The 24582-nt window shown below is 57.4% G+C and overlaps 10 protein-coding genes across 10 annotated transcripts; 7 read left to right on the forward strand and 3 right to left on the reverse strand.

Moving 5' to 3' along the window:
• The first annotated feature begins 249 nt into the window (after window positions 1-249).
• SCHCODRAFT_02626286 (uncharacterized protein) lies at window positions 250-1635 on the forward strand. Its single transcript, XM_050345336.1, has 3 exons — window positions 250-1187; window positions 1242-1393; window positions 1444-1635. The coding sequence occupies exons 1-3, from the start codon at window positions 373-375 to the stop codon at window positions 1497-1499; spliced, it is 1023 nt and encodes a 340-aa protein (XP_050200085.1). The 5' UTR covers window positions 250-372; the 3' UTR covers window positions 1500-1635.
• A 2724-nt stretch (window positions 1636-4359) lies between these two features.
• Window positions 4360-4562, forward strand: SCHCODRAFT_01053962 (Aldo/keto reductase; the record flags this gene model as incomplete). Its single annotated transcript, XM_050340943.1, has 1 exon — window positions 4360-4562. A coding segment is annotated over one exon (203 nt), but the record flags the coding sequence as incomplete, so codon positions are not given.
• Window positions 4563-4619: 57 nt separating this feature from the next.
• On the forward strand, window positions 4620-5018 carry SCHCODRAFT_02504134 (Aldo/keto reductase; the record flags this gene model as incomplete). Its single annotated transcript, XM_003032144.1, has 2 exons — window positions 4620-4829; window positions 4887-5018. The coding sequence occupies 2 exons, from the start codon at window positions 4620-4622 to the stop codon at window positions 5016-5018; spliced, it is 342 nt and encodes a 113-aa protein (XP_003032190.1).
• Window positions 5019-5458: 440 nt separating this feature from the next.
• On the forward strand, window positions 5459-5683 carry SCHCODRAFT_02502854 (uncharacterized protein; the record flags this gene model as incomplete). Its single annotated transcript, XM_003032143.2, has 1 exon — window positions 5459-5683. The coding sequence occupies one exon, from the start codon at window positions 5459-5461 to the stop codon at window positions 5681-5683; it is 225 nt and encodes a 74-aa protein (XP_003032189.1).
• Window positions 5684-5919: 236 nt separating this feature from the next.
• Window positions 5920-7585, forward strand: SCHCODRAFT_02292880 (Aldo/keto reductase). The gene is made up of 8 exons (XM_050342296.1): window positions 5920-6220; window positions 6272-6307; window positions 6358-6440; window positions 6490-6559; window positions 6611-7030; window positions 7082-7300; window positions 7356-7483; window positions 7539-7585. Exons 1-8 carry the CDS (start codon window positions 6155-6157, stop codon window positions 7570-7572), a joined length of 1056 nt encoding a protein of 351 aa, XP_050200087.1. The 5' UTR covers window positions 5920-6154; the 3' UTR covers window positions 7573-7585.
• Window positions 7586-7776: 191 nt separating this feature from the next.
• On the forward strand, window positions 7777-9514 carry SCHCODRAFT_02578830 (uncharacterized protein). Its single transcript, XM_003032141.2, has 6 exons — window positions 7777-8037; window positions 8176-8295; window positions 8397-8474; window positions 8533-8607; window positions 8661-8779; window positions 8831-9514. Exons 1-6 carry the CDS (start codon window positions 7891-7893, stop codon window positions 9441-9443), a joined length of 1152 nt encoding a protein of 383 aa, XP_003032187.1. The 5' UTR covers window positions 7777-7890; the 3' UTR covers window positions 9444-9514.
• Window positions 9515-12091: 2577 nt separating this feature from the next.
• SCHCODRAFT_02292978 (Aldo/keto reductase) lies at window positions 12092-13700 on the reverse strand. The gene is made up of 8 exons (XM_003031697.2): window positions 13525-13700; window positions 13435-13470; window positions 13302-13384; window positions 13180-13249; window positions 12707-13126; window positions 12430-12654; window positions 12252-12379; window positions 12092-12200 (listed from the first exon to the last, which is right to left on the reverse strand). Exons 1-8 carry the CDS (start codon window positions 13588-13590, stop codon window positions 12167-12169), a joined length of 1062 nt encoding a protein of 353 aa, XP_003031743.1. The 5' UTR covers window positions 13591-13700; the 3' UTR covers window positions 12092-12166.
• A 448-nt stretch (window positions 13701-14148) lies between these two features.
• On the reverse strand, window positions 14149-17916 carry SCHCODRAFT_02626308 (uncharacterized protein). The gene is made up of 13 exons (XM_003031696.3): window positions 17341-17916; window positions 17108-17290; window positions 16942-17050; window positions 16726-16889; window positions 16391-16678; window positions 16105-16331; window positions 15906-16051; window positions 15786-15848; window positions 15666-15739; window positions 15544-15608; window positions 15216-15492; window positions 14868-15166; window positions 14149-14815 (listed from the first exon to the last, which is right to left on the reverse strand). Exons 1-13 carry the CDS (start codon window positions 17542-17544, stop codon window positions 14242-14244), a joined length of 2673 nt encoding a protein of 890 aa, XP_003031742.1. The 5' UTR covers window positions 17545-17916; the 3' UTR covers window positions 14149-14241.
• Window positions 17917-18064: 148 nt separating this feature from the next.
• SCHCODRAFT_02626313 (uncharacterized protein) lies at window positions 18065-20906 on the reverse strand. Its single transcript, XM_003031695.2, has 9 exons — window positions 20617-20906; window positions 20330-20562; window positions 19955-20271; window positions 19562-19905; window positions 19162-19505; window positions 19022-19104; window positions 18841-18968; window positions 18699-18787; window positions 18065-18630 (listed from the first exon to the last, which is right to left on the reverse strand). The coding sequence occupies exons 2-9, from the start codon at window positions 20558-20560 to the stop codon at window positions 18193-18195; spliced, it is 1974 nt and encodes a 657-aa protein (XP_003031741.1). The 5' UTR covers window positions 20561-20562; window positions 20617-20906; the 3' UTR covers window positions 18065-18192.
• A 297-nt stretch (window positions 20907-21203) lies between these two features.
• SCHCODRAFT_02748698 (uncharacterized protein) lies at window positions 21204-24164 on the forward strand. Its single transcript, XM_050347221.1, has 4 exons — window positions 21204-21783; window positions 21842-22341; window positions 22399-22725; window positions 22806-24164. Exons 1-4 carry the CDS (start codon window positions 21528-21530, stop codon window positions 24036-24038), a joined length of 2316 nt encoding a protein of 771 aa, XP_050200088.1. The 5' UTR covers window positions 21204-21527; the 3' UTR covers window positions 24039-24164.
• The last annotated feature ends 418 nt before the right edge of the window (window positions 24165-24582 follow it).

Below are 24582 nucleotides of genomic sequence, written 5' to 3' on the forward strand. Positions count from 1 at the left end.
GAGATGTGGGAGCAGATACGGACAGTGAAAGAAGCCCGAGGAGATCTCGGAGCGATCGCGTACCGTAGACGCCTGTACCGTACAGTGGCGGACGAGACGACGGATATTCCGACGCACATCAAGACGTTGCGCGAGATCCAGTCGATGCTCATCTCGATGGGGGAGAAGATCGAGGACAAGGAGTTCATCACGATCCTCATTAGTTCGTTGCCCGAGACCTGGGACCAGTTCACATCATCATATCTAGGTGCGAGGAATGCAGCTCGTATTGGAACAACTAATTCTACAGGTACTACGACTACGACGAGTCCGTCTCCATCCACGGGTACAACCCAGCCATCAATCTCGACATTCGAGCTTATCGCGCTCATCATGGACGAGGATCGGCGGCGCAAGGAAAAGTCCGGCACGGCCGGAGGAGATTCTGCGCTCGCAGCAATGAGCGGCAGAGGGAAGGACTCGCGTGGCAATCGCAGCCAGCGAGGCGGCGGCGAAGGCGATTGCTTCAACTGTGGCAAACGAGGCCACTACAGCAAGGATTGCTGGTCGAAGGGCGGCGGAGCCGAGGGCAAAGCGCCGCACCGCAAGAAGAAAGGCCGACAAGGTGGCTCGCAAGCACACCAAGGATCGGCTTCGGCATTCTCAGCTAGGGTGCCGAACGACGCGGTATTGACCGCAGAGACGGCGTCGACGAAGACGTTCGACGCGAAGATGCCACGCGACGCGTGGCTGTCCGACTCCGGGTGCACGACGCACATCGCGAACGATCGGGAGGTATTTGTGGAGTTCTCGCCCATTGGGGACGAGAAGATCACCGGCATCGGTGAGCAGGCGATTACGGCGAAAGGGCGCGGGACGGTGATCCTGGAAAGCAACATTGGGGGTCAGTCAGAGACGATCACCCTACATAACGTGTTGTACGCACCTCAGGCCGTGAATAATCTATTTTCCATCCCTCGTGTCGACGAATCCGGAGGCCGCGCGACGTTCCGCGACGGCAAGGTGCGCATTTCGAACTCAGCGGGACGCGAAGTCCTGATCGGAAGCTTGAGGAACCGCTTGTACTGGCTCGATGCGCGAGCAAGGCGGGTGAAGAACCACGCCGGCGTTGCAGATGGAGATGACGAGGGGACGGGGGGAGCGCATGGCGAGACGTGGGAGGCGTGGCATAGGCGCTACGGCCATATCTCGAAGGGCGCGTTAGAACTCCTGTACAAGGGCGGAATGGTCGAGGGACTCACCATTGACCCGAAATCCCCCCAGATCACCCACTGCGACGCGTGCATCCAGGCGAAGATGCACCGCCAACCACTACCGAGGCAGGCTCGGCATCGCGCACAGAACACGGGCGAAGGCGCTCATAGCGACCTGTGGGGGCCAGCGCGGACGCGATCTACGGAGGGGAATTATTATTATATCTCCTTCACGGACGACGCGACGCGCCGTATCACAGTACTGTTCTTGAAGGACAAGGGCCAGGCACGCCAGCGTGTCGTTGAGCACATCGAATGGCTCGAAAGGCAGTACGGGTACAAATTAAAGTGGCTCCGTGTTGATGAAGGACGCGAGTATATGAGTGATAAGCTGACGGACGAGCTGGCGAAGAGGGGGATCGAGCTCCATCAGACGGCGCCGTACAGCCAGTCGCAGAATGGAGTATCAGAGAGAATGAATCGATCACTGGTCGAGCTCGCGCGTGCCATGTTGCTGGCACGCGAACTCCCGAAAAGCCTGTGGGAATTCGCGGTGACGCACGCGGCGTACATCCGAAACCGGTCGCCAACAGCTGCCTTACCGGGAAACAAGACGCCGCACGAGGCATTTACCGGCGAGAAGCCTAACGTAGCAGACTTACACGAATTTGGATGTCCTGTGTGGATTTTTGCCGAAAATGTGAAGTCTATCTCAAAGCTGGATGCGAGGGCTACCGAGCAGACATTTGTAGGCTATGTTACAGGGCCGAGAGCAATTCGGTACTACGACAGGAGGACTCACCGAGTCAAAGTCTCAAGGAACTACCGATTTACGGAATCGGCGGCCCCAATCAACGAGATTGCCGCAGATCTCGAGAATTGGCCGCTTGAGGGGGAGCCCCAACCGGTCAATCAGCCATCCTCGAGGCCTGCGACGCCTCAGCCCACACCCCAGCTACCGAAGACGCCACCAACGCAGAGCAAACCCTTAACGGAAGCGCCACCAGCACCTACGAAGGGAAAATCAGCACCGACTACCAAGACGAGTGACGAGAACGCGGGAACGCAGCCGACGAGGCGCGTACTCACCCGCAGGACGCAAGACACAAACTACCGACAGCTCGGTAACCCCGACGCACGACTCCAGGCATCGGAGCGCACGGGATCGCGACGCACGGATAATCCAGAGGACGCCGAGGACGACCCATTCACAGCATTTGCGCATTATGCGATGCGCGCGGCGGGAGCGGGTGATAGCGAGGATGACGTGCCGAAGTCAATCGACGAGGCGCGCGCGTCGCCGCAGTGGCCGCAGTGGGAAGCGGCCATCCAGGCCGAGCTGAAGACGCTTGAGGACATGAAGACGTGGACTCTTGAGGACTTGCCGGCCGACCGCATGCCTGTTGGGGCGAAATGGGTGTTCGCTCTAAAGAAAGATCAGCAGGGGAACATTGTGCGCTATAAAGCGCGCCTTGTTGCGAAAGGATTTTCGCAGCGTCCCGGGCTTGACTACAGCGAGACGTTCTCGCCGATTGTACGCCCGGAATCCATCCGAACGCTCCTCGCGATCGCAGCGATCCAAAATCTGGAAATGCGTCAGCTCGATGTGAAAGGAGCTTACCTACACGGAGACCTCAAGGAGGAGGTCTACATGGTCCAACCCCCCGGTTTCGAGGACGAGACCGGACGCGTCTGTCGTCTACGCAAGACGCTGTACGGACTAAAGCAGTCAGGACGTGAGTGGAATCGAAAACTGCACGAGATACTCACCTCGAACGGCTTCGAGCGACTTCAAGTCGATCACGGTGTTTACAAGCGCCACATCGGAGATCAGTACATCTTCCTCACGGTATGGGTCGATGACTTACTCGTTTTTAGCACGAGCTCTACCCTTATCGCCGCGACGCAGGCCGCGCTCGCGCGCGAGGTCGAAGTGACCGACATGGGGGAGCCACAGAAAATCATCGGGATCGAGATCTACCGCGATCGAGAGGCGGGGACAGTCCAGATATCGCAGCAGAAGTACATTGAGACGATCTTGAAGCGATATTCGTTCGACAACATGAGCTGCGTAACGACGCCCCTCGATCCGAATGTAATCCTGGAGAAGTACGACGGAAGCGGAGAAGTCCGAGATGCGAGAGGTACGAGTTTCGCTGAGTATATGGGGAGCTTGATTTGGGCCGCCACGATGACACGCCCGGACATAGCGTATGCAGTCTCGCGCGTTGGCGCGTACACGGCGAATCCGGGACAAGCGCATTGGACGGCGATCAAGCGCATCTTCCGCTATCTGCGCGGCACGTGCAACTTGCGCGTGACCTACGGCGGACGGACCGAAGTTGAACTTAACGCGGCTGACCCGGACTTGACCTCCATCTTCGACGACTACGGCGCATACAGCGATGCCGACTTTGCTCAGAACCCGGACGACCGCAAATCAGTCTCCGGCTACGTTTACCTACTCGGTGGAGGCCCTATCGCGTGGCACTCCAAGAAGCAACCAACAACGGCGCTCTCAACCGCGGAGGCCGAGTACTCAGCGCTAACAAGCGCGACACGGCAGGCCATCTGGCTTCGCTACCTCTTTGGCGAACTCGGATTCGCACTGGACGAGCCCACCTTGATTTTCTCTGACAATCAAGCCGCTTTGTCAATCTCGCACGACCCTCAACACCACGCTCGATCGAAGCACTTCGACATCGAGAATCACTTCGTACGGGAGAAGATAGAGCACGGTATAGTGGACGTTCAGTACTGCCCTACTGACGAGATGCTTGCAGACTTATTCACCAAAGGTCTGCCTCGCCCAAAGCACGAGAGATTCGTGTACGAGATGGGCCTGATGCCGGCTTGAGGGGGAGTGTTGGAATTCACGCCGGGCATCGTGCCCATCCCCGAAGGTCGTCGTATCGTCCCGATTAGTATAGAACATTATGGTATATTCTTGTTGGCTCATGACTCATGTAACAGTAGTATATATTGAGGGTAAAAGCCCGACTCACGAGTGAATCCATCTTGTTTCCTTCCCCCATCTTCGTGTGCCCCAAGTAAGTGTGGAATTATATTCCAGGTAAGTCTAGTCAGAGAATCCACTGCCTTCAATATCGAACAATCGCTCGAGCGCCTCAACACCTCGTACATCGACCTCTACCAGATCCACCGCTTCGACCCGGACACGCCGCCTGAGGAGACGATGAAGGCGCTTCACGATCTCGTTGTGATGGGCAAGGTGCGCTATATCGGGGCGAGCTCGATGCGGACGTGGCAGTTTGCACTTTTGAACGAGGTCGCGGGGAAGCACGGTTGGACCAAGTTCGTGAGCATGCAGAATGAGTACTCGCTGCTCTATCGTGAGGAAGTACGTAGGCCTACACACTCGGATTGTTTAACGTCGAATGCTCATGGCTTTTCTAGGAGCGCGAGATGATTGCGTACTGCAAGTACCACGGCATCGGACTCATCCCCTGGTCGCCTCTGGCCGGCGGCGCGCTCGCCCGCCCCGTCAGCTCTGAAGAAACTCCTCGCTGGAAATCGTTGACTACATACGGCATCAACAAGCAGTACGCAATCGACGCCGAGATCATCAAGCGTGTCGAGGAGGTCGCGAAGAAGCGTGGCTGGGCGATGTCTCAGGTGCGTATTCTACGCGTTATCTTCAGCTCCTGACTATGGTCCTGATACTTTCTCTAGGTCGCCCTCGCATGGGCTCAGCGCACTGTGGACAGCCCGATTGTCGGCTTCAACTCCATCAAGCGTGTCGATCAGGGCATCGTGAACGACGAGCTTACCGACGAGGAGACCAAGTATCTCGAGGAGCCGTGAGTGATTGTGAAGCTCCGAACCCATAACAATTTAACGGCTTTTCTTCTCATTTATCAGCCGAAGCCCGTTCAGGGCCACGCTTGAAAAATCATAGGCGCAGCGAGTCGACGAGAATGTATCAATCATATTTGCACCTGTACAAACATATTCTCTGCAATCATACAACTATATTTCATCGCAACATTCCTGCATCTACTGGACTGCATAGAAGCGAGAGCACATGCAGCATGATCAGCGCTCACCTTGAGGTCACGGGGATGTTCATGTTCAATTGACATGTGATCCTGGAAAAGCAATCCGGCACTTGCCGCACGTCGACGCTTTGTCACCCTTCCACCGCATGCGTTGTCTTCTTTCCTGCCTGCTAGGAATATCTACCTGCCTTTCTCTCTATCTCTATTGCTTCTCTCCGTCGGATGCGAACCATAATTCTGTAAAGGATGAAGTGTAATGACGAACGCTCAACGGCTTCTTCAACGTTCGCTCTGTTCTTGCGCCCTCTGATCGGACTGTACTTGAACATCGCGCGCAGTTCTCGACAAGACATCAATGGACCTAATCACCCAGAAGCAAAGTACGGCGCGGCAGTAGTCGAAAGAGGGCCCCTTTCGCCCATAAGACGCGACTTGCACTGGCATATAGAAGCTATCAATACCCCTCGCTGAAATACAAAGTCCAAACATGATATTCCAGCTGCAGCCCAAAATCCTCTGTACGCGGAGAGACTATGCTACGCGGCTCCTCTCTTTGCAGCCCTGCCCCGGAACGCTGTTTTCGGCCTGGTGATTCTTCGCCCTGGGACCCGAATCGGACAGCGATTATCCGGGTCGCACTCCGAAACGGAACACGCTGAAGACCCGAACTTCGCGTCATACCAATCACTCTACGACATCCCTCTGCGCTGCTTCGTTGAGATTCTACAGCCTCGCGCAGTCGTGGCCTCAGTCCGAGCGATCGCTCACAACCTCGAGATGCACGGAAGCGTAGGCTCAAGGTATGTCCTGAGCAGCAGAGCCAGCGATGACGCTTCGGAAGGTAGCCGCAAGATTGGGGAAATATAAGAGGGAGGCAATAGAAGAGAATGCATCGTCCCAACGTTCGACAGCATCGATACTACCACGTCCTCAATTCTCACAATGTCAGCACCGTCTGCGAAGTACGTGCAGCTCGGGAAGAGCGGCCTGCGCATCTCGGTCCCCATTGTACGTCCCTCCACGCTCTCCAAGGTGGTCCGTCGCCAATGAAATGTCCAGCTCGGTGCCATGAGTTACGGGAACCCGAAGTGGGCGGTGAGTCGGCGGCAAAACAGCTCTTAGCGGTATACTGATCAGGATATCAGGCTCCTGAAGAGTCAATGCAGTGGGTGCTAGACGAAGAGCATGCTCTCCCCATCATGAAGGCAGCCTGGGACCGCGGAATCAAGTAAGTCAACCTTGTGTCCAGAAGGAACGTACCCCTGATGACACACCAGCACAATCGATACCGCCAACGTCTATTCAAACGGTGACTCCGAGCGCATTGTCGCCAAGTTCATCGAGAAGGTACACCGCTCTTCAGTTTCCCATAATGAATGCCACTGAACCGACTTGCAGTACCAAATCCCGCGCGACGAGATCGTCATCCTCACCAAATGCTTCAACCTCACCGCGAAGGAGCACGACCATGACGTCTTCACGCCCGCGCAGTTGCAGGTCCTGCGCCAGCGCAAGGAATACGTGAACTGGATGGGCCTCTCCCGCGCAGCTATCTTCAACGCCGTCGAAGAATCGCTCAAGCGCCTTAACACCTCGTGCATCGACCTCTACCAGATTCACCGCTTTGACCCGGACACGCCGCCCGAGGAGACTATGAAGGCCCTCCACGACCTCGTCGAGTCCGGGAAGGTGCGCTATATCGGAGCGAGCTCGATGCGCACTTGGCAGTTCGCGCTCCTGAACGAGGTCGCGGAGAAGCACGGCTGGACGAAGTTTGTGAGCATGCAGGATGAGTACTCGTTGACATATCGCGAGGAGGTGAGTCGCTTTGTATGCTTTTCGGCGAGCTTGTGCTCATGATGTCCTTAGGAGCGTGAGATGATCCCGTACTGCAAGTACCACGGTATTGGCTTGATCCCCTACTCGCCTCTGGCCGGGGGCGCACTTGCCCGTTCGCTCGGCTCTCAGGCGACTCCTCGCTCGAAAGCGCTTCCCTCCTACGGCATCGTCAAAGCGAAAGAAATAGACAACGAAACTATCAGGCGCGTCGAGGAGATTGCAGAGAAACGCGGTTGGGCGATGTCCCAGGTATGTTCTTTCACAGATCATGGCTCTTTCACTCTCTGACTGTTTGCATCGACAGGTCGCGCTCGCATGGGTTCTGCGCAATGTCTCCAGTCCGATCGTCGGCTTCAATTCTATCAAGCGTGTCGACCAGGGTATTGTGGCCGGCGAGCTTACTGACGAGGAGGCAAAGTATCTGGAGGAGCCGTAAGTCTTCATGATCTTCGCATGGACTGTCTAACTGACATATCTCTTCTCTCAGATATCAGCCAAGGCCCATTCGCGGTCATGCTTAAAGGCAGGCCAACGAAAATAGTGTATATCAACCTGTAGTACCAAATGTTTCCAATTGTTGTTCGTCTCCAAATGCCTGATCTTCTGGACGCGAATTCAGGAGTAGCACTGGTGTACCAATTCTGGCGCCAGGCTGGTGTTCGAACTCGCTCATTTGACCTGAGAGTGATGGCTATCGGCACTTGCCGGACGCCCCCGAGCGCTTGCTTCGATGCTTGGTTCTGACGAGTCCTTCTACCGCGCACTACTTCCTTCTTCATACCCATCTTATCCTCCTGCCTTTCGTAGCCTTCTCTACCCCCCAATCTTGCTCTCGATCCATGTCCAAGAAGACCAAATCGTTCGCCGCCTCATCCCTACTCGATCTGAAGGCCGAGCTTGCGCAGCAAGAGGCGGACGCTAAGACGCGGCGTGCTGCTGGGGGAAAGAAGGAGTACATCGCCGGTGGTGTGAAACGATCAGAGAAGGTGCATGCAAGACGCTCGTCTGCGTGGAAGGGGCTTGCTGATGAATTGCTGGCCGTTATGTCCTTCCACCATCTGTCGCTGCTTGCACATCATGCGCGCTGTACCGACCGACTTATGATGGACGCAACTACCTAACAGAAAACCACGGCATGGCTACGAGCGAACAAGGGCGTGAAGTCGCGCGCTGAGCGCGACTTGCAGATGGAGGCGGTCGATCGGCCCACGCTGGAGTCGTCTCGCGCGAGGTTAGAGGAGAAAGTGCGCCAGCCCGATTTGAGATGCCCCACCCGCCCTTGGAGTCCCCTACGCCTTCATGATCATCCTCTAACCCCGACGAATGCGTACTTACACGTCCGCAGGCACGAATATATGACAAGCTCAAGCGCGGGCAGACAGCTGGGCTAGATTCCGCACACTACGACGCGCTCCTGGTCGATGTGAGCACCGGCAGACATTCATTGTTTTGCCTCTTGTACTTATGGAAGATGCGCCCAGTTCGACGCCAAAGGATACGAAGCGCACAGCGATGACGAGGACGAATCCCTGACAGTGCCAAGAGCACCTAATGAGGTGCGTTATGCCAGCATCCGTATGCGCATCTGCTAATGACTGCCTGAACACAGAATGACCCTATTGTCGAGTACGTGGACGAGCTCGGCCGCACGCGCACGGCACGCAAGTCGGAGGTTCCACGAGAGTTCATGTACCAATTTGAGGAAGGCGGCGCGGAAGACAGCGATGAGTGCGTAATACGCTGCTACTACTATATCGCTACTGACATCACTTCTCACAGAGATCTTGTCATCCGCAATCCCGAAGGCTTCTTCCCAACATATCATCCAACTGAAGAGCGCGTTGCCCAGATTGAGAAAGACTTTGCCGAGCAGACGAAGGTGGAAGGGCATTACGATGCCCGGGGCGAGAATCGTGCGCGCGGCGCCGCGTTCTACGCATTCTCGCAAGATGAAGAAGAAAGAAAGCGGCAGATGGAGGAGTTGAAGGCCGCGCGGGACGAGACACGCACCGTGCGACAGGAAGTAGGAGCGGAAGAACCTGCGGTAGGGGAGATGGTGGGGATGCGGTTGGACGAGGAGCTTGTCGGCGACGCGAAAGGCAAGGGAAAGGCGAAGGAGGTAGCGGGAACTGGGATGAGCAAGGCAATGGAGAAGCGGAAGAGGGAGAGGGAGGAGAGGCAACGAATGCTGGAGGCGAAGCGGAGGAAGTTGCGAGGGGAGCCGGAGCCTAGTCCTGCACCAGCACCGCCGCCTCTTGTCAGCCAACCCCCAAAGTCTACGCCTGCAGATCCGTTCGCTGCATTGGAGGCGAAGGAGAGGAGCGGTAAACGAGATGAGGCGGATGCTTTTCTGGCTTCATTGGAGACGGAGCTCCGAGGAGGGACGAAGTAGTGGCTTTAGCGTAGAAATCATATTTGCGACTCTCGAGTCCACTCAACATCTATACACGCTTGCCCGAGTACATGACTGTCGGATGTGCGATGCGCGACGTGGTCGACGTCGCTGCCATCAGTTGTCGGTTGCCAAAGCCGGACCGGGTTCTGGGTTGTCGTTCGCTGTTCTTTACTCTCACCATCATCGTCCTGCTCGACTCTCGATTACTTTTACTTTTACGTACGCCGCGTTCTCCGTGCGCTTCCGTACGACGGACGCGCCCCGCACCGCCGCGCAGGACGCAGTTGACAGCCACCACCATCGCCATCATCGCCAGTCAACACATTCCGAAGGAAAATGTGCGTCGCCTGCCGTATGTGGCGAGCTGCATGCTGAGCCGTATCGATACAGGCCTTTGCCTGACGAGCGTCCGCGTGCTAGCGTCGCGAATCTCATCGGCAAGTTCGAACAGCAGGGCAAGCGCGCGTCAATCGGCGGCACACCGACTCCGTCCAGAAGCGGCAGCGTCGTCTCGCATATCACCGGCGACTCGGCCAAGGAGGAAGCGAAGGAGCGCAGGGAGTGGCCACCAAAGTCGATCGCCCAGGATGCGCGATCTCCGCCGCCGTCGTCGTTCCGCGCGCTCTCGGACCCCGCCCCGCCTCCACAAGCGGAACCAGAATCGAAACCGGTAGCCAAGCAGCCCGCGCAGACGCCAGCCTCGCCGGCTCAGAAGAAGACCGCGACTGCAACGCCAAAGGGTCCGGCGTCGAAGACCGCGGCGACGGGCTCGCGTAGCACACCGACGCCATCAAAGCCCGTCGGTACCCTTCGCCCGCAACATACTGGGACCGCATCCGCCGCGTCGCGCAAGAGCCTCACACCCAAGGCCCCTGCCACGCCAGCAGGCCGTAAGACGCCGTCAGCAAGCATGCGCGCCAAGACACCCACTTCCGCGAAGACGACGCCGTCGAAGACCCCAGCTTCCCCAGCCAAGTCCTCCCCCGCAGGTGCCTCCCGCCCCAAGACTCCCTCCAGCGGCGGCGGCCTATTTGCCCCCACCGCGGCATCTCTCGCTCGTGCACGCGGCGCGGAGACGCCCAAGGTGCCGACGAAGCGCACGACGCTGAGTCCCGAGGCAGCTGATCGGCTAAGCAAGCCTACGGCTGCGTCCCTTCGTCGTTCCGCTGAGAAGGCTGCTGCAGCGTCTCCGCCCTCAAGAGGCGCTGCACCTGCCCGCGGGACTGCCACGCGAGGGAGGGTCGCGCCTGCAAGGGGCCATGCGCCAACGAGGGGAACCGCCGCGCCTACAAGAGGACGCGCGACGCCCGCGCGGGGTGCGGCACCGAAGAAGGCAGGCTCGTCCACGGCAACCAAGGCAGGCGCGGGTGCGGCAGCGGCCGGTGTAGCCGCGGTGGCTACTACGGCAGCAGCGGAGATCCCAGATGAGGAAGATCTGGTTCCCGAGTCTACCAACGGTCATGCCGCCGAGGAGCAGGCCCCGGAGGAGCCTCACGTTGAGGCCGAAGTCCCCATCGAGCACGAAGCAGCGGAGGAGGCGCATGTCGAGGAAGAGGCTCATGAGGAGCCCGCCGCCGAGGAAGAGCACGACCAGCCCACTGAACAGGAGCTTGCTCATGAGGAGGACGTTCATGTCGCAGAGGCTCATGCCGCGGAGGAGCCTGCCGAGGATGTTGCAGCTGAAGAGGCGCACGCGGCAGAGGAGGATCATGCCGAGGAGGCAGAAGCGCGTGAAGAAGTTGAGGCGGCAGAGCACGACATGGCCGCCGTCGAGGCTGAACAGACCGAGGGCGCAGCTGAGCCTGCTGTCGAGAAGGCTGAGGCCGAGGAAACCCACGAGCCCGCTTCGGCTGCTGAGGAACCCTGCGCGCCTGCTGCCGAGGTCACCCCTGCTTCCGAGGAGCCTGTCTTCGCCTCGAACGCCGCCGAGCCCGCCACCGTCGGCGACGATCTCGCCGACATGGTCCGCATGCTGGAGGTGAAGTCGCGCCCGATGTCCATATCCGGCCTCGCGGAGATCCCGGATTTCGAGTAAGAAGAGGGATGAGGGCGTTGGGCCTCGGACGATGCGTTAATGGGTGGAGACAGTGATATGGAAGAAAGAAGGAGATCTTCGGCGACCGTACGCAAAGTATATATACCACCTGTCTGTAGCAGGACGAGTACATGAATGCAAGGTGCGTGCACATTATGACTATCTCCGCAAGGAGGCTCATTGCGCTCGCAGTTGACCAAGCGCTTGCCCCACTACTGCCACTCATCTCGACGACTCATCCTCTAGCGACGCTTTCCCTCTGTTTCGCGCTACGAATATTGTTCACATTTCTGTTGGGAGATCTTACATTCTTTTTAGTACGACCCTATTCACGCGGTGCTCGCCTATGATACCATTCGGCCTTCTGCCCAGCTCATCGACTTCCACCACGATTATTCACCGCCGCCCGCCCCTTTGGCGGGCGGCTGTCTCGCTCTCTGGTTCTTTTCATGACGTTGCTGGGATATCTCTAGTTTTTCGGTCTGCGCGTTATGGTACCCTGTTCAGCTACTCTTCCATTGACGTCGTCCTCTGACATACATACACTTGCATATTTATACCACAATGCGCCTCGTTCAGCCAGAGTCCTCGAGACCAAACAGATAATGCAGTGGGATCGTCCGAATGCCAGGCAAGGGTAAAACGTAGCCTTACAATGGAAAGACGCATGGACGGCAGTCAGCGTTCACGCGTGTCCGCGGACGGGCTTCGGCTGGTATCTGTACAGAATGTCAGTGGGTGGCAATGAGCGTGCAGCGAAATCTACTGACGGTTCCTCCAGGTACTTGGCCTCTTCGTCCGTGAGCTCTCCATCGACGATAGCCTGATCAACGCGCTTCACCGAGTTGAAGCCAACAATCGGACTGGTGACAGCGCGCTGTGCCCAGGCAAGGGCGACCTATTCAGACTGTCAGTCCCGCCGGAAGGACACATTGCTCCAGGACAAACCTGCGACATGGTCCAGCCGCGCTTCTTGGCGACTTCTTCGACGCGTTTGATGATCTCTGCATCGACCTCGTCCGCCTTGCTAAGCCCCAGGGAGGAAAAGAGCTTTGCGCGTGGGGTATTGGCCGAGTCCGAATCGCGAGGACGCGCGAGCAAGCCGCCTGCAAGCGGTGACCATGGAATCACGCCGATGCCATGGTACTTGCAGTATGCCAGCATCTCGCGCTCCTGAACCAACATCGTCAGCCCAGATTGAGGATGCAACGACAGGTAATCTCACCTCCTCGCGGTAGAGCAGTGAATACTCGTTCTGCATACTGACGAACTTGGTCCAGTTGTGCTTCTCCGCAACTTCATTAAGGAGAGCAAACTGCCAGGCGCGCATCGAGCTCGCGCCGATGTAACGAACCTTGCCCGACTCGACGAGGTCGTGCAGGGCCTTCATTGTCTCCTCGGGCGGCGTGTTGAAGTCGAAACGATGGATCTGAAGGAGGTCGATGTAGGACGTGTTGAGCCGTGCCAGCGAGCCCTCCACGGCGTGAAAGATAGCCGCGCGCGAAAGGCCAGACTGGTTGATGTACTCCTTGCGCTCGTTGATCGTCGGGAACTGAGCCCAAGTCATGACATCGTGGTCGGGACCTTTCCCTACGAGGCCCCAGCATTTGGTGGCTATGATGATCTCTTCGCGAGGGATCTGGTACTGAAGCCGAGTTAGCGAAAGAAGACCCCAGTGTGCGCGGGCTGTATGCTTACCTTCTCGATGAATTTGGCCACGACGCGCTCGGAATCACCGTTCGAGTACATGTTAGCAGTGTCTATGGTGCTGTCGAACACAGTCAGCGTCCTGTAAGCTACAAGGTCTAGCATATCCTGACTTGACACCGCGGTCCCAAGCGGCTTTCAGGATTGGGAGCGCTTGTTCGTCCCCAAGAACCCACTTAGTCGATTCGTCTGTTGCCTACAACTCAGTTAGTATTGAAACAATCGCTTGAAACCTGTAGTACGTACCCCCCAGTTGGGATTGCCGTAGCTCATAGCGCCGAGCTGAGGCTGCCTTGAGCGATCTGTCGTAGTATGGCAAGGGCAACGAATACGTACGATGGGAACTGAGATGCGCAACCCACTTCTTCCCAGCTGAACATACGTTGCGGTAGGAGAGGACATGGTGGGGTTCGAGTGAGGATGTCGGATGGATTTCTACTGATCTTAGCGTCTTCACCCGGGCTCTTTATACTCTATACTCTGAGTGTCAATAGTCATCAAGGCCAAAGTCGCGAGTGACTTGAGTAAGCATGGCTACGCCCCGATGCCGATAAGAAGCCATCGTTGAACGCGAATAAGACCGGCCACTCCAAGTTTGTAAATTAACAAGTTCGAGGCCAACTTTACCCAGCGTGGGTGATCCACCTTTTCATGTCGTCTCTGTCAATAGAATGGCCGTGCCTTGCAATATGCTCCGTTTCGGTGTCCGTTTCGGAGATCGCTGAGATTCCTCGGTACGAGCACAGTTCTGCATTGCATGGCGCGAATGGCCGGAGTGACGCGGCGTGTCGGCTCAGCAGTGCTCTGGGAATTTTTCCACCATTCTGACACTGGAGATGGCGAACAGCTTGTAGGAGGTACGTCAATCATGATGGTTGAAGAAAGATTCGAACATATATGAGCGAGGACGCCTGTTTCATCGTAACGGCAATTCCCGGGCGATGGTTCAACCCTTCACCTGGTGGATCAAGCTCGCTCGACGCACTGCGGCGACCAAGTTTCCGCTATATTACTACGCGACAAACTGTACAGACATGAAGTGAAGTTCCGCCATCAAGAGTATTCTGGAGGCGGTACATCTGCGTACGACTGCTGGTGCCGTATTTCCACCACCTCCCGTCTAAGGTTCTCCAGCTTGTTACGAAGAAGCGTCGTATCGCCTGCTGCATTGTTGGAGTCACCGGCGCTCGCCGTCGACTCTGGTTGCGCATGCGTCTCAGTAGTAGCAGCCAGTGTCCCGTCAGCTGCATAGGACGTCCTAGCAGGGGGTGATGTCGTAGTGGAAGGTGTTCGCGTCTTCCGCACGTCGTTCGCCATCTGGCTTGGGATATTCGATGCAGTGACTTCAGGTGTGGCCATGTTGCGGCGCTTGCGAGGAATGCCGCCCTCCGAGCCCGAGGCGCGCCATGGCTGTGGTAGCGATGTTGTATCCCGCAAGGAGCTGTCAACCAATTCGGGTACGACCTTGTTGTTCAATCGTGCCCTACGACGCAGGAAGAAGAACGTTGCAAGTGCCAACAGCGCGGCACCGGCTACTCCTCCTACAACACCGCCAACAATGGCTTTGGTCCTTGAGCTTTGGCTGCTATCATCCGCCGCTGGGAAGGTGATAGGTCGCTTCTTCAGACTATCCGTGCTCGTTAGGACCTTGCAAGCGCAGAGGCGTCGAAGAAACTCACTCGAGAGCAAGGAGCGAGTATACCGCCCCGAGGGCTGGACTACCTGTACCCGTGTTTGCCGTGCCTGTATCAAGGCTATAGGCGTAGGGAAAGCAGCCATCCAAGCTGTTGTTGGCAGCCCTGTTCCATACGCTCTTGATGAAGGCATCCCGAGTCGTACCATTTGATGCTGCCGCTGCCGCAAGAAGAGATAGATCTGCGCGACCTCCAGTGTTGTGGTCGCTTCTGTAAGGAAGACCGTATGCGGCTTGCCCAGAGTCGAGCTCCGCGCCATAAAGTCTCGTCTGGAGCTCATAAACCTGCGATCATCGTCAGAGGGCATCAAGGCAATCAAAAGAGACGACAGACGTCATCCGAGACTATGTTCGTCTTGAGCAGCTTGTCGGCGTACATGTTAAAGATCAGGCCACTACTCGACGGGTCGTCGTAAGTCAGTGCCAGATGGTCCCCCGCGACGGCCAAGTCCTTCCACTGGCTAATCAAGCCTGACGCGTTTCCGGCGTAATCGGCCGCATCTGCGTCCTTGTGAAGCGACTCGCTGATTCTAGACATGGCGTGAAGCCCCAGAATTCCCTTCAGCGCGAGATTAGTATTATCTGCGCCATTGTCGCCCTCGGCTGTATTCCTGCTCGAAGAAATCAGTTAAGTGGGCTATATGGTGTCGAAGAGCACGCACTGATCCTGGTTTGGATACAGTGTGTGCTGCGCCAGGTAGTCCGCCCACGTCTTGAGGTTGTCGTACTGTAGACTGTGGGTCAGGCAAGGGCGTGAAAGGCTGCATTATGGCGACACACTCACATATTCCTGGATTAGAGCACCATCTCCAGAGAAAGTCGCGTGCGCATAGGCCAAGATGAGAAGTGTGCTCGACGCTGCGCGTATAAGCCATGGGATTTACGGCAGTTGGATATGGCTCACCTTCCACGCCAAGGGATGAGTCTGGAGATGATGTATCGCCGGACGCTGCGGGGTAGGAAAAGCCTGCGGATGATGAATTTTTCTATCAAGTACACGTGCGGTGAGTGCAATGTTACATACCGAGATCTTGCGGCGCAGTCTGAGGCGAGGGCGAAAGTGAGTTCGCGTGCTGCAGCGACGCCTTGAGGAGGTAACCGAGCCATGTCGCGTTGATATACAATAACGCTGGCGCAGCCGCGTACATAACCTGAACAGAGTTAACGTGGCTACATAGAGGTCAGTGAGCAAGAGTATATCCTGAAGAAGACTGAACACATACAGGCTGTTACCGCTGTCCTTCATGAACGCCTGAATGTCAGAAGTATCGAGGGTGCCGTCGGACGCATTGGTGACCGTGATTTCGAGGCCAGCTAGGGCCTGGCGCGTCCCAAGGGCTACCAGATCAGCGTACTCGGCAGATTTATTCGAAGCCTCTCCCATGATCCTGGAATCGAGGGCGTCTGCCCGCTTCGACGCGTCATCGTAGTCCTGAAGGAAGTCCTGGAACTATCAAACCAGACGGCCTCGATGAGCAACCCACGTACATAAGTATTTACTGCACTCACCGCCTCGTTCGCCGAATCATAGCGCGAGAGGTAGTACGGATATCGAACCTGCTCTCCAGATCCGACTTTTAACTTGATGATCTGGTTGCGTGCCAGGCCGATCGCGAATATGACCTCTTCGCTCTCATTTTCGACAGTGCCGAGGTTGTAGGCGAACGCGACGACCGGCCATTCGGCACTTATAGCGCGGTCGTTCATGGTCGCTTTATTGCCCAAATTACCCTCCTTGACAAACAGATCGCGGGTCGTCGATTCACCATCGGTACGGTAGGACATGGGCGGTGTCTTCTACGAAAATGAAGAGAAGGCTACCGATTTACGTGACACAAACTCACAGCAGCCTGGATGCCAAAGAAGAGCGTTGCGTCCTCCGCTACGCCTGCATTTTCTTCGAAAGGGTGCAGTGGCAGATCCTTGCGTTGAACCTTGTGGTAGGTGTAGGACGCAGCCTGCACGGTGTCCCAAGTCACGATGGTGGAGGCGTTGTCAGAGACCCATTCTGCAGTATTCAGAGTTTGTGAAGCGACGTCAGTTGTATAACTTGGACATACCGCCGGTGACATCCGAGTAAAGAGCAACCACATGTGGCTTCCCATCGATCGACGAAGCTTTCACGGACATGTACGCGAAGGGCATTGACTGGCGTTCCATGACACCAGGCTTGTAGATAGTTAGCATTGGAGCTCAAGACCTCGAAAACGGAAACACATCACGCACTTCAATTGGACTAAAGAACGTCGTAGTGACTTCGACGAAGCCGCCCAAGTCGGTGACGATAATTGTGCGAGTAGGCGTCATCCGCGAGCTCTTCACAGTATAGTTTCCGGGGAAGGTATAATCTCCCAGAAGGCTATAACTGACGCCGTCGACCTTGACAAACTGGGACCACGCAAGGATTTTCTGCGCATGACCGTCAGATGAATGTCGTTCTCCGCAAGCATGCTACGCACGTCGGTATCTAGTCCAAATCGTGGCCAATGTTTCGTAGTCTCGCTGCTATTCCAGACCCAGGCATTCAGGTGCGGCGATCGTACGGCGAGCGGGACCCAGGCCGGCGTAAATGACTGTTGGGATTGTTGTCCCCAGACGCCGAGGGTCGTAAGGAAGAAGAAGGCCATTCCCAGTGCCAGCGCGCGCACGTCTTTTCCTCGCATTATTGCAAGCCAGATGGTGTGCGCAAGAGAGAAAGGTGGGGATGATCACGCACAGCAAATTGTACAGGCGGTGAGATCAGGCGCCCGGAGGCTGCAGAAGTCCGACGAAGGGGCCACCCCAGCGTCATCAGACGTGCATTGAGGTAGCGGTGACTCCCGGGAGCTTGATCTTTACAGTGTCCACCGCCAAGTACGGAATGGGGTGCAGAAGACGAGCCGCGGAACAGGCGATCATGGAGTCTTCCCGAGTAATGCAGCCACTGATTTGTACTATGGTTGTTGTATAGCCTGCAAGCCGACTCTCAAGGCAGTGCTGAGGTCCACGAAGCATCATCGCTGCGCTCACATCTCGAGTGGACGGAAGTTTCGCCGAAGAGGTTGCAGTGAAGAACGGTTGCGGACATCCACGTTGTCTATCTCATTCAGGCCGGAAATTGCCGTCTACATATTCGAATCGGCCACAGTGCGGACGCCTCCCGTCCGACGCGATGGCCTACGAATCATACGAAGCTATGGGTATGCCGGCGACAAGCTCATATGGCCATGATACTTGCTGTATGGTTATATTACACCCCAAAAGGAACATTTCAGTGCTACGCGCGAGACACTCGCTGTGTAAAGGGAATGAACGACCAGCGATTAGATATATCAACAATCACTATCAAACTCCTGCCAGCTGGACGGCGTACAGTTGGCATCGAGCTTCGCCGTCTTCATCTCTTCCCTTCCCCCATCTCCTTCTCGCGATTGTTTCGTCCCGGCCGGAAGCAACATCAGTGGAATCGGCGTCTCCCCTCTGCCAGCACACCCCACATCACGAACGCACACCGAGTCCCTGATATCCGGCTCCATAACAAACATCCCCGCTCCCCTCAACTCATCCTCCACCGGATTCTCCACCCTCCCCACCGTACTCAGCACATCCGGCCTATTGCGCAGGAACCACACGGTCTGCAGGAGGCCCAGCGAGTCGAGGATATCGACGGCGTGCTTGGCGCGCGAGACGCGCGGGCGGACGAGGAGGTAGTTCATGCAGAGGAGCGCGAGGGAGATGAGGAGGCCGCTGAAGATGGAGAGGCGGTTGAGCTGCGGGGAGGGGGGAGGAGATCAATTTATACTGAGGATAGTGTGTAGTAAGGGGTGCAAGGACGTACGCGAAATTTTCGAACAGGCATGGGTACGAGAGTCGTTGTGACGCTGGTGCGCTCGATACCATACTGGTTGTTCGTGTTCACTTGGTTCACTGCGCCGCTGTGAGTACGGAGGTGGCAACGGTCGATGCACAACTATACGTACACGCCCAGAAATACGAGGCGACCAGTTCGCTGAGCGCATTCTCCAGTTCGTACAGATGTACCCGTCGACGGGGAACGTATGCGCCCGAGTAACTCGGGAGCTTGAGCCCCAGACGCGAAGTAAGATACCTGTGATGGTGTGAGCATGCGCCGATGATTTTGTGAAGCAGGAAGTAATCTACTTCGCCATGAACCCAAGCTTGTGGGTCTCCGATCTCCCCAGACTGAAGTTCGTCTCGTATTGCTTGGAGATCGCCGTCGTCCACTACATCATCGACATCAGCACCACCTCCGCAGCACACAAACAAACGAACCCCCGCACCAAATCCAAGATACCCAACTCCCCCGCCTCCACAGCCCCCCGCGGCTCATACGCCTCCCAATGCGCGCCCGTGCTCATATTCGCCACCTCCTCGCGCACAGCCAGCCGCGTCGTCGTGTTCACATGCACGAACGCGTCGCTGCTGTACAAATTGCAGCCCACGACGGACATGTTGACGGGCGCGCCGGCAGCGACGCGCTGGGGGAGGGTGAGGTTGGGCAGCCAGACGCCGGCGGAGTCCATGACGTTGAAGGTGCCGTAGAGGTAGAAGCTGCGGTTGAAGGCGGGGCGGGCATCGGCGTCCGACGAGCTGTTGAGCCAGGCGAAGGCCATGGCGTTGTTGGCTGGATATGTAGACGCTCAGTCCCTTTGCCCTATCACAATAGAAGCGCAGACTTACGCTGCATGTTCAGGATACGCAACCCATCCTGCTTCGTGCCATTGGGATACACATGCGAGAGGTCGTAGTGCCGTACTTCCCGGGCGTCCTTGGGATGATAACCCTCGAGCCTGAGCGACTCCAGCTTCCCGCACCGCACAGAGAAGGTCGTCGAGTTGACGAGCGTGGTGCTGTTGCTCTGGCGCATGCCCGCCTCTGGCATGGTGATATCGTATATGGTCGAGCGCGCGAGGCCCGGCTCCTGGTCGCCGTTGAGGAGCGCGATGTAGGGTAGCAGACTCGAGGCGTCAGTGAAGAGGGCATGGTAGAGGCTGGGCGCGTTCTCCGAGGTAGACGCGCTGGAGCTGCAAGGGGTAAGCTGAGCTCGGGATTAGAAGATGCAGGTGGGCTGACTATAGCATGCCTTGCACGTCCGGGTACGCCAGGCGAGTCGTGACAGAGTCCTCGAAGTCCACTTCACCGACCTTTACCGTGACCATCGAAGGAACCGTAGAATGAAGGGCCGTTATGCAAACAAGGTACGCAGTGATGCACGATACCCATGGAAGCGCGCTCCGTATCCTGCACTGGCCGACAAGCGCCAGCATTGCCGAGCCGATACCTATCCACGAGTTGTACTCATCGTGCATCGCTGTCAGCGTTTGCCGGCTCGTCAATAGGCGCCGAAGAGCGAGCTTCTGCGTGACCCAGATGAGAAGTGAGCCGTAGAGCTGTGTGGGTCAGCGTTAGCACCTCGCGAGTAGAGAACCCGGAAACGTGACTGCGTACGGTTGCGAAGATGGTCCCGGACATAGTCATGGCCACAGCGAGCGAGGTATCAGAGGGGTCGTCGTCCGGTGAGAGAGAGAACGTGACGGATTGCTCGAGGGGAAGGAGGTGAAGGATGCCCAGGGCGAGATGGAGGCCGACGAGGAAGCCATGCAGCGCGTAGGACAGCTGCCGCAGCACGTAGACGCGGTCTAAGGCAGAGTATAGAGCGTCAAGACAGCGCTTGATCATGGCTAACGAATGTATCGATCATCGTCTATGAATGCAAACCGGCCGGAAATACGCACCTGTACACCACCAAGTCTCGCGAGCGAAAGGGAAGCGTCAAGAAGCGGCTAGAGGAGACGATCCTCGGAGTGTCCTGAGGCAAGCGCATAGTAGCGAGCAGGCAGCTTAAGTCGATGAATGCATGGCAAGTAGCTCGCCCCGAGCCCCTTCAAGGCCTGCCTGCGTATAGGAACCTGATCCTCGGGCAGCGAAGTCGAACGTTGTGTGCATGGCTTCGACTCATAAGAGTAATATACACGCGATGATCTGCACACTAGGCAAGAACGCCTGGTTAATGAAGTGAACAGTGATGGAAGGAAGAGACCGCCGGAGATAGGATTTCCTTTTCTGACATTTGCATCCGCTGAGTTCGGAGTTACCCGATTTCTAGCTAGTGCAGGCTAGTGCGCGCTATGGATGGCTTGTCTCCTCGTTTTCATTGACTGACTTCATGAGGTTATATCTTGCTATTTCTCGAGATCCTCTTCAAGCTTAAGAAAGCTGAAGAGCGCCACATACAGGCCACGCGTAATGAACAACAAGGCCTTCCATTCGGAGAAAGTGACGTCACTGGAAGACATTGTCTGATCCCAAACTTGTCCCGAACCAACAATGTCCCAATCGCTGCAGTAACGACTTCCTGCGCAGGGTGACTTTCCTGCGGATTCGTGGACCTCCTTCAGTTCTACTAGGCCGCTCTCGCAACTTCGAGAAGGATGTGCACCTTTAGACGTGCGCCATTGTAGACTCTACGTCAGTCTGGGGTTACGGTGGCGCGCGCGACGGACGGTGTCATCTACTCTGTCATAGCTTCTCAGCCAGCGCAATATAAGGACAGGCGTGCAGCGAGCTTGTCACTGAACTCCCCTTGACTGACTACGCACTGACACTCACGAAAACAACCTCTATTCACGACTCCGACCACGATACCATGGACCCATCTACTTCTCTCAAGAACTTCTCTATCGACAACGTCGCCGCAGTAGCGGCTGCGCTCGACGCTGGCAAGCTGCCCAGCCAGGCGCAGATCAACGGCTCGATCAACTGGCTCCTCAAGTCACCAGTCATCCAGCTCGAGGCGCAAAGCGCCGACCTCGAGGGCAAGCTCAGCGAGTACGGCCTGCGTCTCGCAAAGGACGTCCGCGGAATCCTCGAGGCCTACCAGGTCTTTGGGAAGAACAAGAATGGTGCGCTTCCCTTATCCTGATTTCTGATGCACAACTTGAAGCTGACGCCATCGCACAGGCGACGACATCGTGCAGGATGCGCTATGGAATCTGTCGCAGGGCGAGCTCGCTGGTGGCGTAGCTGCTGAGATTGCGAAGCAGCCGAAGGACACCCCGGCCGCCAACGATGCCCAGAGGCTGTCCAGCGCTATCCGCACCCTCATCCACATCTTCCTCGGCAACGTGCACGGCGAGGGCGGGTCGCTCTTCGCTGACCTTGCGTCGTTCCTCCGCCTCTTCCTCGCCGACCGGGCCGAGGACGTCGAGGAGCGCGCACGGGTAACCAAGGAAACGCTGAGGCAGACGGAGGACGAGGTGCAGGAGGGCAAGCGCGATCCGCTTGGGAGGACGGGTGACGTGCGCCAGGACGACCTCGACACGCGCGCCAAGTTTGAGCGCAACATGAACACCGCGAAGGAGGTTGGCTCGAAGACGATCGGCGTACATCAGTCTACCAAAGCGGCCGTGCAGCGCCACGGTGACGCGGCGACGAATGCGCTAGTAGGTGCTTTGGAGAACGTGAGTCGATTTTTGGCTTTGTGTCCGTTGTTCTATAGAGCTAACAACGTATCACAGGCTGTCAAGCGCGCGCAGAACGACCCGCAGTACCACGAAGCCCTCAGCACCATCTTCGACCTCACCCGTCGGTGGTACTCGAAGACGGTCGACACCGCCAAGTCCGACTTGCTCGAGACCTTCGTCGACGACCCCACCGGCCGCATCCCGTCCTCCATCCGCCAGATACGCACCTTCCTCGAGCGCCTCGCGGGCGGCAAGTCCCTCAACGACCTGCTCGCCGCCGTCCGCCGCTGCGCTAACGACATCCACAACGACCCCGAGCTGCACAAGTTCGTCGACGACTACCTCTCGTACGTGCAGCACAGCCTGGACGACGTCGAGTTCGTGCGCGCCGAGCAGTCGACGCGCGAGGGCGACCACCTTCGCCAGCGCTGGGAGACGCTCATGAGCGAAGGCTCGAGCAGCGCCGCAAGTGGGTGAACGACCTCAACGGCGTTAAGGCGGAGCTCAACGAGATCGGCGACCGCATCCGCGCGGACCAGGACGTGCGCAAGCTGGTGGAGGCCCATGCGCGCCTTGGTCGCGACCTTGCTGAAGCGCAGACGGATGTGACGACGTCATCGCTGACGCAGGCATCGTGGATTTGGCAGGACATCCTTAACGTCTACCTCCCCCGCGTCTTCGGCCTTCTCAAGGACATCCCTATCCCGCGCACCGAATACACCAGCCCCGAAGTCGACTTCGTCCTGGAGAACCTCAACATCGAGTCCGCGCGCATCCTACCTGGCCACGCGCACATCAAGACCACCGCGGAGGCCGACATTACGCAGGATGTGCCCGGACAGGAGGCGCGCACCTCAGCGAGCGCGCAGACCACCATCCAGCTCCAGGGCGTCCAGCTTCACCTCAGAGAGGTCTCATTCTACCACGAGCAGAAGGAGCACTCCGCCATCGCCCCGAACAAGTTCACCGGCCTCGTCGACGTTACCCTCCCGCCTCGCGGCGTCGACGCCGAGATCTCGCTCTCGATGCTCCCCACGACCGACACCGCCGGCCGCGAGCGCCACGGCGGCTTCTTCAAGATCGAGCGCGTCACCCTCAACCTCTCCGACGACATGGACATCAAACCCCACAAGACAAACCACTCCCTCCTCGTCGGCGCCTTCAAGGGCACCATCAAGAAGCGCGTCCGCAAGGCGCTCGAGGGCGCGCTCCGCGACCAGCTCGAGTTCGCGCTCACCTTCCTCGACCGCACCGCGTACGACATCCACAAGCGCGCGAAGGTCTTCCTCGACACGGGCCTCTCGCCCGCCGCCGCGTACGCGGGCGCGACGGTCTCCGAGATCGGCCACCTGCGCTCGCTGCCGGGGCCGGGCCCGCTCACCGGGTGGCGCGCGACGGGCACGGGCGTCGTGAAGGACGACCCGCGGTCGGACAAGGCGTTCGCGATGGGCGCGGAGCCGCAGATCATCAGCGGGGACAAGCGGGGGCCGGCGGGGACGTTCAGCGGGCCGCTCGGTGGGGAGAGGCCGCAGGACAAGAAGCCGGTGGCGGACGCGAATGGGAAGGTGGAGGAGGTGAAGGAGGAGGGCGTAAGGAAGGCGCAGACCTTCAAGGCAAGGAAGGAGGAGAAGGAGGCGGTGGAGCGGCAGCAGGAGGGCTGGCGCAGCCATGCGTTCGATGCCTTGACGGCGTAAGCTGTTGGTGGATTTCTGTAACCTCGCACGAAACCTATCAGGACTTGTGTGCTGTGTATCTTACTTGTTTGTACAACCCAATGTATCATAGCTTGCTTCCCTGGATGGAACTGTTTGTGTATATTCCCCCTTCGCCGCAACATTGCACTATGTAAATGTAGCAGAGGTGTCGATTCCACTGCCTCTGATTCCTTTGAGTTCGCCTCATGCAGTTTGCATGAAGTAACATGTATTCACCGGACGTCGACATCCGAGTTGGACGTGCAGAGGGTAATCGCGCCAGCCCTGGTCACTTCCTTGGCACAGCTCGCGACAACATGATTCGTAGAGATGGTAGATCGAGAATCCCAGCTTGATGGTTGGTGGCGGCGCGGCTAGGTAGTGAGAAAAAGATCTGGTGCACACCAAGTCAGTATGAAGGAGCGCGCAAGGTAGGGCGCAGAACAGAACGAGGTCGGACAATGATGTAAGGGAGGAAGTCAGATGGCTGAAGCCTGAGACAGAGGTAGACGGAGTGGTGTCGTCCTGGGAACCCTCCAATTCC

Source organism: Schizophyllum commune (genome assembly GCF_000143185.2).
Source record: "Schizophyllum commune H4-8 unplaced genomic scaffold SCHCOscaffold_6, whole genome shotgun sequence".
Classification (NCBI taxonomy): Eukaryota; Fungi; Basidiomycota; class Agaricomycetes; order Agaricales; family Schizophyllaceae; genus Schizophyllum; species Schizophyllum commune.

Bases quoted from the DNA above. Each gene is read 5' to 3' on its own strand.
- SCHCODRAFT_02748698 (XM_050347221.1), top strand. From the start codon at position 21,528: ATGGACCCATCTACTTCTCTCAAGAACTTCTCTATCGACAACGTCGCC. The intron at 21,784-21,841 runs GTGCGCTTCCCT...GCCATCGCACAG, and splicing joins CTTTGGGAAGAACAAGAATG to GCGACGACATCGTGCAGGAT. The intron at 22,342-22,398 runs GTGAGTCGATTT...AACGTATCACAG, and splicing joins TAGTAGGTGCTTTGGAGAAC to GCTGTCAAGCGCGCGCAGAA.
- SCHCODRAFT_02292978 (XM_003031697.2), bottom strand. From the start codon at position 13,590: ATGTCCTCTCCTACCGCAACGTATGTTCAGCTGGGAAGAAGTGGGTTG. The intron at 13,250-13,301 runs GTCAGGATATGC...TGTGTTCGACAG, and splicing joins GCTTGGGACCGCGGTGTCAA to CACCATAGACACTGCTAACA. The intron at 13,127-13,179 runs GTAAGCATACAG...ACTCGGCTTCAG, and splicing joins TGGCCAAATTCATCGAGAAG to TACCAGATCCCTCGCGAAGA.
- SCHCODRAFT_02578830 (XM_003032141.2), top strand. From the start codon at position 7,891: ATGTCCAAGAAGACCAAATCGTTCGCCGCCTCATCCCTACTCGATCTG. The intron at 8,038-8,175 runs GTGCATGCAAGA...ACTACCTAACAG, and splicing joins GTGTGAAACGATCAGAGAAG to AAAACCACGGCATGGCTACG. The intron at 8,475-8,532 runs GTGAGCACCGGC...AGATGCGCCCAG, and splicing joins ACGACGCGCTCCTGGTCGAT to TTCGACGCCAAAGGATACGA.
- SCHCODRAFT_02626308 (XM_003031696.3), bottom strand. From the start codon at position 17,544: ATGCGAGGAAAAGACGTGCGCGCGCTGGCACTGGGAATGGCCTTCTTC. The intron at 17,291-17,340 runs GTGCGTAGCATG...GGTCATGCGCAG, and splicing joins GATTTGGACTAGATACCGAC to AAAATCCTTGCGTGGTCCCA. The intron at 15,849-15,905 runs GTATGTAACATT...CATCATCCGCAG, and splicing joins GACTGCGCCGCAAGATCTCG to GCTTTTCCTACCCCGCAGCG.
- SCHCODRAFT_02626286 (XM_050345336.1), top strand. From the start codon at position 373: ATGGACGAGGATCGGCGGCGCAAGGAAAAGTCCGGCACGGCCGGAGGA. The intron at 1,188-1,241 runs CTCGAAGGGCGC...CGAGGGACTCAC, and splicing joins CATAGGCGCTACGGCCATAT to CATTGACCCGAAATCCCCCC. The intron at 1,394-1,443 runs CTACGGAGGGGA...GACGCGACGCGC, and splicing joins GGGGCCAGCGCGGACGCGAT to CGTATCACAGTACTGTTCTT.
- SCHCODRAFT_02292880 (XM_050342296.1), top strand. From the start codon at position 6,155: ATGTCAGCACCGTCTGCGAAGTACGTGCAGCTCGGGAAGAGCGGCCTG. The intron at 6,441-6,489 runs GTAAGTCAACCT...ATGACACACCAG, and splicing joins GCCTGGGACCGCGGAATCAA to CACAATCGATACCGCCAACG. The intron at 7,484-7,538 runs GTAAGTCTTCAT...CTCTTCTCTCAG, and splicing joins GCAAAGTATCTGGAGGAGCC to ATATCAGCCAAGGCCCATTC.
- SCHCODRAFT_02626313 (XM_003031695.2), bottom strand. From the start codon at position 20,560: ATGATCAAGCGCTGTCTTGACGCTCTATACTCTGCCTTAGACCGCGTC. The intron at 19,105-19,161 runs GTGCGGGGGTTC...TCGATGATGTAG, and splicing joins AGTTGGGTATCTTGGATTTG to TGGACGACGGCGATCTCCAA. The intron at 18,969-19,021 runs GTAGATTACTTC...ACACCATCACAG, and splicing joins AAGCTTGGGTTCATGGCGAA to GTATCTTACTTCGCGTCTGG.